Source organism: Silurus aristotelis, assembly GCF_946808225.1.
Source record: "Silurus aristotelis genome assembly, chromosome: 18".
NCBI classification, from domain to species: domain Eukaryota; kingdom Metazoa; phylum Chordata; class Actinopteri; order Siluriformes; family Siluridae; genus Silurus; species Silurus aristotelis.
The window spans coordinates 3,403,529-3,416,188 of NC_139591.1; the positions used below are offsets into that span (position 1 = coordinate 3,403,529).

Below are 12,660 nucleotides of genomic sequence, written 5' to 3' on the forward strand. Positions count from 1 at the left end.
ATATATATATATATATATATATATATATATATATATATATATATATATATATATATGTGTGTATATATATATATATATATATATATATATATATATATATATATATATATATATATATATATATATATATATATATATAACGAATGGCACTTTTTTCCAAGAAGCAAACACATTATATACACATTTAATTTATAAAAGTTTTTTTGCACTACATAACTAAAATAAAAGTTTTTTTTTTTAATTTCCCTCAAATACTTAATTTATAGAAAATAAATGTTTAGTGTTTACTCTTAGTATTTTACAATTATCCTTTTCCTTTTTTTTTCCTCTAGTGTATGTTCACTTTTAGACAGCAATTGGGTCTTGGTTAGCCATTACACTGGCTAATCTGCTTTGTAGATCGTCTTGTGGAGAGAGGCGCAGTGCGGCGTTAGTCCTGCTGCTGTCTACCAGCTCCAGCCCCAGCATAGCCATGCCTGCGACCCCAGCGTTCTGTATGAGGAACGGTGTGTTCTCGGCCACCAGGTGCTCTTCCTCTGCCTCGCTCTCTGAGCTGCTGCTTTCAGAGCTGCTTACACTCTCCTCATCCTGACTGTTCTGATCTTCTGTTCTTTTAGAATTGTGCATGGCCGTGGGGCTGTGAGGGGCAGATGTGGGTGGGGCACAGGGTACCGAGTTGTCTTCCTGCATGCTCTCATGCTGCTCGTCCTCCTGGATGTGCAGAGGGCTGGGTGGAGGGCTCATCTCGTCCAGGCCATGGTTATAGTGAGCCGAGTTGCGGAGCTGCTGTGCTCGGCTAGGCTCCGGTTTCTCTCTGAGCCGTGGGGGCGTGAGGAACAACAAAGGGCGTTCTTCCTCACCTGATGGACTTGTTGCCATGGAAGGTATAGAGGTTGCCAGGCTGGGGAGAGGTGCTGACATTTCAGAGGGAGGAGAGGAGGGTGTTGCTGGGGAAAGCAACTTCACAGGTGAGAGGCGTGTCGGGGTTGTCACGGTCGAAACATACCTTAAACAAAAAAGATCGATTTCAATCATATCGCTGGAAGATAAATCTTAAAGAATACGGTCATGTGTTAAAAAAAATCAGCAGTGTTGGGTTCAATTTACCTCTCGCTATAAGGAGAGTCTTTATAGGAATCTGTTGTTTCTTTGGAGTTTTTAATGTGGGCGTTGACATCTCGGCCTCCTCCAGTGGCATTTAGACGCCCACGCTGACTCGGAGTGCCAGTCCGGCCGTTTTGTACCCCGGAGATCGCATGAGTGTCAGACACCGCACTGTCTGGCTTTTTATTACTCCAACTATCATGTCACATATAGGAAAAAAAAGGTAGTTATAAGCAAGCTTTTCTAAGGTAAATATAATTTTAAACTAATAGATTAGGCACAAAGCCAAAAGAAATCTATACTCATGCAGTCTGTAGTTTAAAGACAAAACCTTATGATGATAATTCAATTAGCTTTTTACGATTCAAGCCTTGATATATGACCTCAATTAGTCAGGTAATCTTCTAGAGGACAAGACTGCAATTAGCATTATACATAAAACCTAACATTCTTTACCTTTTAAATCATTTACAAGTGCTACATTTCAGTACAAATGCCTGTTTTTCGGTCTGTCTAGAGCACGTGTGTCAACTACGTTGATCATCGATCAGTAGATCACAGAGGTAGTACGTGTAGAGCATGTGCCAATTTGAAAAAAATTTATTCGTTGATGTCATTTTATCGTCTATCCTCCCTATGCCATTAGCCACTTGATTGATGTACGAGCGACCAGTCCCAGATCTCTTCTCTTCTAGAACACAGTGGTCACCAAACGTGTGCAGTGAAACACGTGCGAGCTACTGATATGCTTCAGCGAGCTTTGTGACGCCACTTATTTATGTAAGTCAGCCTTTTCCAGAATGAAGATTATTAAGTACAAATACTGTTCCAACATGACTGATAATCATTTGGCTACCAGCAGCTACTGACTTTCTGACTCTCTTCAGGCAGCGACCATATATACTGATTGTATTGTACACTGATCAGGCATAACTTTATGACATTATAACATTATGACCGGTGAAGTGAAGAACATTGATTATTTCTGTTAGTGGATGGATATATTTATTAGGCAGCAAGTGAACATTTTGTCCACAAAGTGAGCAGGTTTAACAAATTGTGACGCCTAGACGACTGAGTCAGAGCATCTTCAAAACTGCAGCTCTTGTGGAATGTTTCTGGTCTGCAGTGGTCAGTATCTATCAGAAGTGCTTCAAGGAAGGGACAGTGGTGAACCGACAAGGCTCAATGGTGCAAGGGGGATACGAAAAGATTTGCTGTTTTGGCAGCAAAAGGGGGACCAACACAATATTAAGCAAAACAGGTGGTCATCATGTATGCCTGGTCAGTGTTTAAATGTATATTATATATATATATATATATATATATATATATATATATATATATATATATATATATATATATATATATATATATATATATATATATGCATTTTTTTTAATGTAGGAAAATCCTACGTGGGTAGCTTTAAGCTTTAAGCCAAAAAAAGTTTGAGCACCCCTAATCTACACTCTGAGAAAGAAAGTGAACTGTGTACCCTTGGCTGAGGCTAGCGGTGATGGCGGCAGAAGGCTGACTCGGTGATGTGTACTGGTTCAAGGTAAACGACGTTTCTGTTTCCTTCTCGATCACGTGCTGAGCAGGGGCTGTGATCTTCAGTTCATAATGCTGAAATCAGAAGACGCCAACAAAATGTGAGCACGTGTATTAATACTAGTGAAGGCAGTCAATCAATGAGAAGAGACTTCATCATGTATGAACATTTTACTTTAAACAATGCACCAGCCCCATTTTAAAGATAAATGGTTGTGCTCTGTTGCTACACTATAGACATTTTGAAATAAAGAGTTCTGACAGCTCGTACACACGGCCACTTACATTAACAAGCTGCAGACTTTGTGGTGGTTGATGGTGGTTTTGGGGATACTGTGAGCCATTGCTTATATCGGCCATGGCATTGCGCTTTCGTAAACTCTGCCTCAAGCGATCATGCAGCTTTTGCCTCTGTTTCCTGCTCAATGGAAAAAACACAGAATTGTTCGAAACCACATCTCAGTGATTCACGTCCCAATCTAAATGAATCGCTTGTAACATACAAACAAAGGCGTTTTAAATATCAGTAACAAAATGGAATTACTTGGTTTTGCAGTAGGCCACCACACACATGATGCCAACAACTAGGAGAGCAATGCAGATGCCTGTTATTGTTAATATGCGTTTCTGATACAGCTCCTCAGCTTCTGGAAAAGAGGACAAAGCATTTTTTTACAACCTCGCGAAGATATCTCAAAAATGTTTTGCATGTAAGGATTTGTGCAAATGGATTCATTTTATTTGCATAAATCTTACACATATTTTTTAGGTTTTATTTTCAATTTGAAAGAATAAGAATGCATCTAGATGCCAATTGAATCTCAGGATGCTGAATAATATTGGTATTATTTAAAAGTAGGGTTGAAATTCAGTTTGAAATCTCATTAAATGCATTCCTATGAATTCCCAGTGAAGCGGACATAGTTAACATATCACTTACATATACATTGGGTTAATTACGATGGTTATAGATTAAGGTCTTGAGGGTAATAAATAAGACCTCGAGTCTGTGAAATACCAGCTTCAGAACCAAAGCAGCATTGATTTGGGTTCTGCTTCGGTCTGCAGATGTTACAGGTTCTCACACACGCAAGGCTTTAGGAAACGGGACTAAAAGAGCAGCAGCACTTGGTCACAGGGCCTTTGGCAGGTTGGTAAAATGAAACCGCCGTGTGCTATACGATTTAAATCCTACCATGTGTGATGGAATGATGACCTCTTGCTTTATATCAGTAACATTAACAGAAAGTTCGAAATACTCTCTCTTTAGAGAATGTTTAATGCCCTGTGAGCAAATGCTTCTGCCAAAACTCAAAGTGTCCTGGTTAACTGCTTATTAGTTTGGTTTATTGGTAGTAAACATCCTCTGAAACAGGCACACGTCACAACTGCCATTACTACGTATAGGGGGAAAAATGCAGGTACTTTGTTTAAAGGGTGGAAGACGATAAAAAAAAAAAAAAAAAGAGAAAATTAAAAGGTTGCAGGATGAGATGGGCTGATGAGAGGATGAGGAGGGGGGAAAAAGAAAGATTAGAGGAAGATGTTCAGCGTATCTTGTGCAACATGCAAAGGGTGGAGGGATGCAGATGAACAGAACAGAGCAAAGCAAAGACTGAAGGGATCTGCACATACAGCATAACCACGGAGCGATTCATCTAATGCTATGGTGTGTGTGTGTGTGTGTGTGTGTGTGTGTGTGTGTGTGTGTGTGTGTGTTTTGAACAGAACATGTCAGAAGTCTGCATGAATAATTGAGGGTCTCCTTTACTGGCATTCATGCTGCTTGTGCTGATGCACCCTGCGTACAAACACTGAGTTCTGATGCAGCGATGCCGCATTTGAGCTTGAAAACAATGGGAATATAGAATGTTTGAAGAGATTGTGATTGGAAGGTCCTCATTCTTTGAGCAACTTTTCGGTTGAGCAAAGAATTAACAGAGTAATGTAATGTGGCATGATAATCACATGTTATGGCTGTATGATCCCTTCAATAGCAAAAGGAAACTAGCTAGAGTTGAAGGAAAAAAAAAAAGGCTCAAGCTACTAGTCCTACGAGTCTGCAAACTAGAAGGAAGGAACAATTCATACCCATAAATTCAATCCCATGATGTTCTGCCGAGGCAGAAAAGATGACAAAAAGAAAGAAAGTACAGTTGGTTGGAGATTTGAGTGATAAATGTTTAATTAAATGTAATGATCACCTGGCTAAGCAAATAATCAGACAACTGCTCGGAGCAACTAGAACCCACACGCCTGAGCATCTTTCATCTTAGCAAACACATTGTAGCGCAAAATTCAAAAGGCATGTTTTATTACTGTTTCCAATACATGGCTGCCTGTCATAAGTGAGTTATGAATTCTGTAAAATACAGTAGCATGCGCATGCAAACATCAATGTGCTTGCATCGTGACACAGATCGGCCCTATTCTTTATAACAGGAGCAAAACCTGTGTTCTTCCACTGGTTACACCACCACCACCACCACCACACCAAATGTCTTTCATGCGGTTAGAGACATGCATCTTTCACTCAAGTACAATAGGTTTAAACCCTTGAGTGAGACGAAAGCATAATTAAAACCAAAAGGCTTTTTTTTTTTTTTTTACACTGTTTTCACAGTCATGCTCTTCATACATGTTAAAATATACATACATGAAAGTTGTTTCCTCGTCATGTATGAAAACTCACCGAGCACCTTACTCAGGAACTCCTATGCACCTGTTCACTGCATTTATCCAATCATGTACGAGCACAGGCTCAGTGAAACTGTATTCAGCTGTCCAGTTTCACACAGCCCCTGCCCACTCTAGCCTCCTGATGTGATGTTCTGAACTTGTAGACCATCCACCTCAAGCTTTGATGCGTCGTGCATTATGCTTTTTTTAGTAACTAGAGTTTTTAATGCGGAGTGCTTATGCGTGAGCTTGAACCAATGTTAAACTTTGTACATCAACAGCAGGCCCAAATGTAAACTCCTAAAAATTTATGTGAAATGTTGTTTGAGTTATAGCCTGCCTATAAACCAAAACACAGCATGGTCAATGTCACTGAGAGCAAATTTTGGTTCTTATTCGGACGTTTGGTGCACTTTTTTGGTATCTGCATGATGATTGGCTGCATAGATAATTGCATAATTGAGCAAGTGTTTTACATAAAGTGGCTGGTGAGTGGATTTGCAGCTACTGAATTGAACGATATAGTATATTGGGTAAGGCATTGGACTTTGGAACTTTTCACTGCTGGGCCCTTGAGCAAGGCCCTTAACCAACAACTGTTAAGTTGTAAGTCTGGATAAGGGTGTAAAGCTAAATGCTGTGAATGTAGTATATTTTTTCATTTGAGTACCAGGTCTGTTCAAGTAATCCTGTTCGTTGCCTTTTTTAACGCATACATCAACTCAAAATCTACATATAGTTAAATTGCACCTGCGCCTTTTTTTCCTACTGAGAGCAACTGCTCACTGGATTAAAGAGCTGCTTCTGTGCCTTGGATTGCAAATCAAAAATACTGAGCTAAACTAGCTGTAGCTGGGACTAAATGTGTACCGTACAGTAAAGCACTACTGCCATGCTGATGCAGCAGATGCTCTTCCTCCATTGCCTCCATCGCACTTCTAGAATGCTTGGAAGGAGGAATAAATTGTGCTTTGGCAACGAAAAATAATTACCAACCCGAATTTTAAACTGATGTAGGTGCTGTGCTCGACAAGAAGACTGTCGGAGTTAATATTGATTTTCTTAGGACCTACTAGTCATACCGCACTGCTGCTCATGGTCCAGCAACAGACTTTTCATTGTGGAAAATAGAAATAAGGCCAGTGTTTTGAAAAGTGTTTTTTTTACTGTACTAATGATACAGTATGAAGTTTAGTAGTGTGCTGCTACTTATTGAAAGAATCAAGGATTTGATCAGGTTTTTGTTTTGGTCTGTATTTGCAAAATGGGCCACTAATGCATTAGCAATTTCTAATGCATTTAGCGCAATTTCTCTTTTAGTGAATTTGTTCTCTAATATTTTGTTCATATGTTCATATTTATAAAACCCCACATCAGGGGATTCGGTGCTGCTGTCTTTTCAGCACAGTTGGATTGTGATTAAACTTTTTGGTCTCTGTAGAACCAGTAATAAAACAATAGGGTACAATTTGACACGATACAATCGTGTGTGATTCCTTTTTTTAACATCTCCAATTGATTAATGTTGTAGAGTAGAAATGGTGTTTCTCCTCTTAAATCTCTGGAAAATCTGTGGACTTTCAGCTCTGATAAAAAACAAATCTCTTTATTTAAACGGTTTTCAAACGGAATAAAATGTTTCTATCCACTCCGTCCTTGTTCAGGTTAATATTCCAGCATAACAAAACTAGGTTAAAAAATGCTAAACATGCAAGGCGTAGGTGTGGTAAAGGACGTACAACAGAACCCCAAAACAGCACAGAAATCTCCTTGATCTCACTACCAGGAAAAAAAAAACAAAAACAAAAACGAAGCAATAGGAAATAGCGTTGATTGAGCATGCTTCAATCCAAGCGCAGACAGGAAAAGGAAATAGACGTACTGTAGAAGCTGGCCATTACGTAGTTTTGGCAGCGATCACCAGTAAACTCATTTGGGCACCTGAGAGGGAAACAAAAAAGTCATAGAGAGAAGAGAGAAGAGAGAGAGGAAGTGAGTGGATACCCAAAAGTTCTCCCCGTGCCCATGTGCATTTCTGGTGTTCTCTGCAAAATGTGTCACCAAACATTGTCCATGTTTGTTGAAACACACTCTTCCCAACTATTGGCCAAATCACAGTCCCACAGTAATGACTTGATTAGGTGAGGTTAATTTTCAAATGATTCTGTCGCACGATTAAATAAATAAATAAAATAGTCAAGAAGTAAAAATCGCGAAACTGAAGAAGAATTGAAACAAATCAGACAACTCAAAATGCAATTTCTTTATCATGCGAACAGAACTGCATCAGCAACTGGTCCAAATGTCCTCCAATAGAGATGGCAGGAGCCAATTATGATGCTCGCCTTCAAATTAGTGAGCGCGGCCTGTCCCACACACATCTCCACACCTGTCCACGTCTAATGGAGGGGACAGATGGACAGTTATGAGTTATGGAGACTGTGATTAGGGAAATGGTAGGAGGAGAGACGAAAGCATAAAACACCAGCTTTGCGGCATGCGCATGGGGAGGTTCAGTGGCTGCACATACGTTCGTGTTTTGAGACTCTGACAGGTTCTTTGATTTCACAGCGGTTCCCTGTGAATCCTGGATGGCACCTGAGAAAGTGGGGGTGGGGGGTGTGGGTGAGAGGGGATGAGCACATCGAAAAAAAATGCCACTAAACACAGAACATATTGTCTTACAGCAAAGCACGACAAAATCAAATAGCAATTAACTCGTAATAACGTTTATGTAATAACATTACTATTTACATTCGTAGCAACATCTACAAAAATGTCCTTTGAAACATCCCAAAGAAAAAAAAAATCCGGACATTGCTGCTTTTAGGGGCATCGTTGCATTTCCTGGCCTGTTGTCATGTTTAAAGTTTAGGTAGGCATTAAAATGTGTAGCTGGATGCCAAGACCGGAGCTTTCTGGTTGGCCATCTGCTCTCTGATGACAGAGTCGGGTTTTCTAAAGCTCTGATAAAGGAAATCTAGTGGCGTGACTGGCACAGCCTCTGAGTCCTTCCAGCTGTGCCTATTACAGGGTCTTAACAGCTGGGACAGCTGAGTCTCTCTGCTGAGAGTCTAAAAAAGTGAGACAGAGTGAGCTAGGAAAGAAATAGGAAAGATGTTGACTGCTAAGAACAAACACGTTCTGTAATATTTCATGGAATTGAGACATGAAGTTTTAAACGTGGATGAAAAACTAATGCTTGGAGATTCTTTTGAAAAGACTACAGGCAACAGGGACACAACCAAAGCCTGCCTTTCTTTACAAATCCTCCTGACCGGTGTATCAGAGTATTGAGCTCTCAGCACTCTCTGATCCCTGGAGACCCGGGCAGTTGGACTGCTTCCGCACGATATAGACGTACAGGGTGGGAGAGTGAAAAAAGAAAGATGAAAATGAATGACAGAGACAGGCATACTTGTCTGCTTGTCCGCTTTGTCCTGCAGTGTTTGCAGAACGAAAAGACACGGTGCAGCAGTGATTTTTCTGCTTAGTCACTCAATTATTTTATATTAAACCCAGGACTAAAAGTCTTATGGGTTGGAGGGCCACAAGCCAAATTGTCTCCTTGGCAATGATACGTCTCCCTATTCAGCAAGTCAATAGAGGGGGGGCGGGCGCTGCACGAGGCTGCAAGTCATCGACGCGTTTTCCTAATGATGCAAATGGATCCGTGCTTTTACAGATCACTGGAATGTCAGAAAAGTGTGAGAAGCTGAGACGACCTTCTCTGTGCATTGTGTCTCGATATTACGAATGAAATGATTAATCTGAAATTCTTCTGTACAGCTGAGAAGGGCCCAAATCCTTCAACAGTAAAGAAAAAGATATGTAGTGACCACTTCTGAAAAACAGCTACAGATGTCGGTTATTCATTCATTCACCCGCTCCTTCATTCTACAGGTCTTTCCTGTTCGTCCAGTCTTTACTATCAGACACATGGAATTTTCTTTCCTCTATGTTTTTTTTATGGGAATACCGAGACCATACCAGCACTTCGGACTGATCTGCATACTTTTATTAATACTACTAACAGATGAATGAAAGGTCAATGAGAGCAAGATTCTTTAAAATCATTACTGAGATCCCTATAATTAGAGCATGGAACAAAAAGTGTGTTTAAAGGTGATCCGGATGATGTGAGCAAATTGTAACATGAACTTTCACGTTAGACTCTCTGGGTGTTGGTTGATGAGTTCTTACATGCATGCTATTTATTCATACTTTCTTCTTACCTGCAGAGGTATTTGGTGGTGTTGGGTGTGAGGTTCACAGTTAAGCACTCTCCCCCATTTACGCAGTAGCTCTTCTCCTCTTCTTTACAACGTGTCATATGACTCGACGTCTTAGCTGACGCCGTGGTGCTGCTGGGAGCTGAAAAAAGAGATCGAAAGGACTTAGTTCTCAAAGAATGTCGAGTCCTGAACTTCCTTTTTTTTTTTTTTTGGATTCAATCGGTTCTAGGGTGAAGGAAGCGCAGTCGGAAATGTGCGGCTGTAGAAAATAGAGGCCGTGCTGTCCTACTGAGCGCAAGTCACCAGATCTCCTCTACAAGGACACGTTGCAGAAATCGACACCCGCATTGTGTTTGATCCCAGTGTCCTTCATTGTTGCCAAATAGATTGCTGAATATTCGAGAAATCTGAGAGCACCAGAACTGCAGTGACAAGGCTTTCTGGGTTATTGATGCAGCGCAAATCGATGGCTACGATTTACCTTGCATCACAAATATCCCTGCCTTGGAGATTATAATAGAAAAATTAAATTAAATAAAAATAGAAACTCTTAAACACACAGGCACTTATTTTTAAACAAGTAAATGACTGAAAAAATAATTTTATGCCGGTTATAAAAGCAAGTCAAATTAACCACGATTCTTCGAACACTAGAAAAATTAAAACACTTAATGTCAGAAAGACTGTCGCACAAATGATACTAAAGAATGCTCATATCTTAAAGCTGTCGAACCTGACTCAGACATGCCAAAACTTGAAAACTAAACATACCAAAACCTCTGAAATAATACAAAGCAGTACAACACTTTTAAAAGAGCAGGTGTTACCTGCAACACTTTGGTTAGGGCTGGTCAGATAAAGCCGCATCTCCTCTTCCCTTGGACACTGCTATTCAGTCCTGATGAAAGTCTTCCTTATACTGACCCGCACAAGTGTGAAAGCTCAACGCTCATCATTTTTAAACAAGCCCTTCCTGCTCCTGCTCGCTGCCTCCCTCCCACGTCACACCTGGCACAGGCACGCTCACGTGGTGAAAATGCATCTGTGCGCAAGCAGAAACGTCAGTGCTCTAGGTCCAAGTTAATGAGTTTGTACCTCGACTAGAAAACAAGGACATCTGGCCCACTTCCTGTCCCCATATTCACACAAAGAGATGATCTCACTTTAACAATCAAGATTAGTGATTAGACAATGACATGCCCCCGCCATGATGGGATGCTGAATCTGTCCGCTGCCGGCCCCTCGTTCTCAGTCGGTGTGACTTCACATAGTAATCGATCAATAAAGCACGAGATTTTACGACCAGATTAATTTAATAAAGCAGGAACTTTGTGGCAGAACGTTAATACCCATCTCTAACATCGCATTGTGACAGAAAAGTCGGATCCCGAACAGATACTGCAACATCATGCCTCATTTCTGAGAGACAATCCAGTTAGTTTCGAGATTAAAATTAAGTTGCTGGAGTGAAATCATAGGTCAGAGACCCTGTCAGGTAACCACGAGGTGGCGGAACATCACCATTGAGTTAAATGCAATTCAGCCTCTATGATCCATACCCCTGCTGTTCGAGACAACCTAGGCTGGTTAAATAATTGACAGTGCAACAGATCGCTTTTGTCTCCCTAATCAGATTATTATGTTTCTCCCCATTAAACCTACAGGATCAGAAATCCGAGGCTGCCACTGATCATCAGTCAAACAGCAACAGCTTTCTTTGGCTCCACACACAAAAAAAGGGGGATTCAAATTAGATTAGCATATGTCGAAATCTTACAAACAACACGTATAAAGAGAGGAAACAATGAGATGGCCTACCAACACCAGAAAGGTAAAGGGTGGACTGACAAGCAATGGAGTTAAAGTAAAAACGTCTAAAACAAAGACTATTCTGTTAATGATATGCGTTTGGCAACTTGTCTCTCAACTGATAGACAATAAAACAAAGTCAAACTGCCACCATGCCAGCAGGGGGCATGGGGTCTTTTCAAGGTGAGGGACAGAGCATCCAGACCATTCAGTTCACGTCTGAATGTGTTTCAATGTAGTCAAAGCAGGAATTTTAGTTTAACGTCACAGTTAAACATCAATGATGTTTCAAAAGGAGGGAAAAAAATAATACATTTTAATAAAATAACTTTTTTTTTTTTTTATAAACACCCAGAACTCACTCCAGCCAAATAAAAGTGCATCATTTCACATCATTTGGTTTTTGCCTGCAACCCAAATGTACAAGCTGAAGTCACACCTAAAAGCAGGTTTTGGGTTTCAGTGAAGCATAGTTTTTTTTTTTATTTATAAAAGCTGCTGGTTTGATCAGTTTGGGTACATTTTATTTTTTTTTCGATAGAAGAAAGAAACCCAAGCTGCTGAGTCTATGCAGACCATGTGCGATAGCGCAACACTAGCTTCCTCCCGCTCCTCCTCCTCCTTCTTCTCCTCCTCCTCCACCTCTTCTGCTGCATTGACTGGGACAGCAGTTTTACCGCATCGTTGTCTTAATGTATACAGTCCAACCCAAGAACACAAAAGGGCAGAGACAGCAATGCGGTGCACTGGTGAAGCCTAAAGATCACTGGTGTTTCATAAGTCAAGCGACAATATGTGGTAAATGTGGAAAGCTGAGTAATTCATGCTGCCTTTCATTGAATGTCAGTCACAAATAACCAGTTGTATTCACGATCATTCACTTTGAATGCTGCGCTCAGAGTGATGAATTATTAATTAGTTTTTCCTCTCTTTAAGAGGGGTTTGTGCTATCTGTGATACAACCCAGTTTCAGGGTAAACTAATAATGATTCCAGCCTGCAATCCCTTCCATTTCTCTACATTTTATCGATTCTGCTACTGGTGCTGAACTGATTGGACAAATCCACTGAAGGTGGGTCAGATGGTTCCTCACAGACATGCCATCACTGTCAGACATGAGCATCAGATGATTATTTTAACACACTGTCAGCCAGTGCCTGCAGGAAGAGGCTCCACAGCATCTGTTTGTATGTGAAGCCATGGTGACTGTACGCCCAAAATATGTAATCCAAAGCTGGCGCCAGGTGAAAAAGGTGTGCTTCCTACAGCTGTTGAGCAA

General features: G+C 40.6%; 1 protein-coding gene across 1 annotated transcript in view; it reads right to left on the reverse strand.

Annotated features, from left to right (window-relative positions):
• Nucleotides 1-203: 203 nt before the first annotated feature.
• LOC310740911 (pro-neuregulin-1, membrane-bound isoform-like) overlaps nucleotides 204-12,660 on the reverse strand; it is a 71,189-nt gene continuing 58,732 nt past the window's right edge. The window contains exons 4-11 of the mRNA XM_083568119.1: nucleotides 9,573-9,711; nucleotides 7,220-7,278; nucleotides 4,750-4,773; nucleotides 3,203-3,305; nucleotides 2,944-3,076; nucleotides 2,603-2,733; nucleotides 1,108-1,299; nucleotides 204-1,006 (exon numbers count right to left, since the gene is read on the reverse strand). Of these exons, the coding sequence (XP_083424245.1) occupies nucleotides 346-1,006; nucleotides 1,108-1,299; nucleotides 2,603-2,733; nucleotides 2,944-3,076; nucleotides 3,203-3,305; nucleotides 4,750-4,773; nucleotides 7,220-7,278; nucleotides 9,573-9,711 (1,442 nt within the window). The 3' untranslated portion in view covers nucleotides 204-345. The remainder of the gene's footprint in view (nucleotides 1,007-1,107; nucleotides 1,300-2,602; nucleotides 2,734-2,943; nucleotides 3,077-3,202; nucleotides 3,306-4,749; nucleotides 4,774-7,219; nucleotides 7,279-9,572; nucleotides 9,712-12,660) is intronic.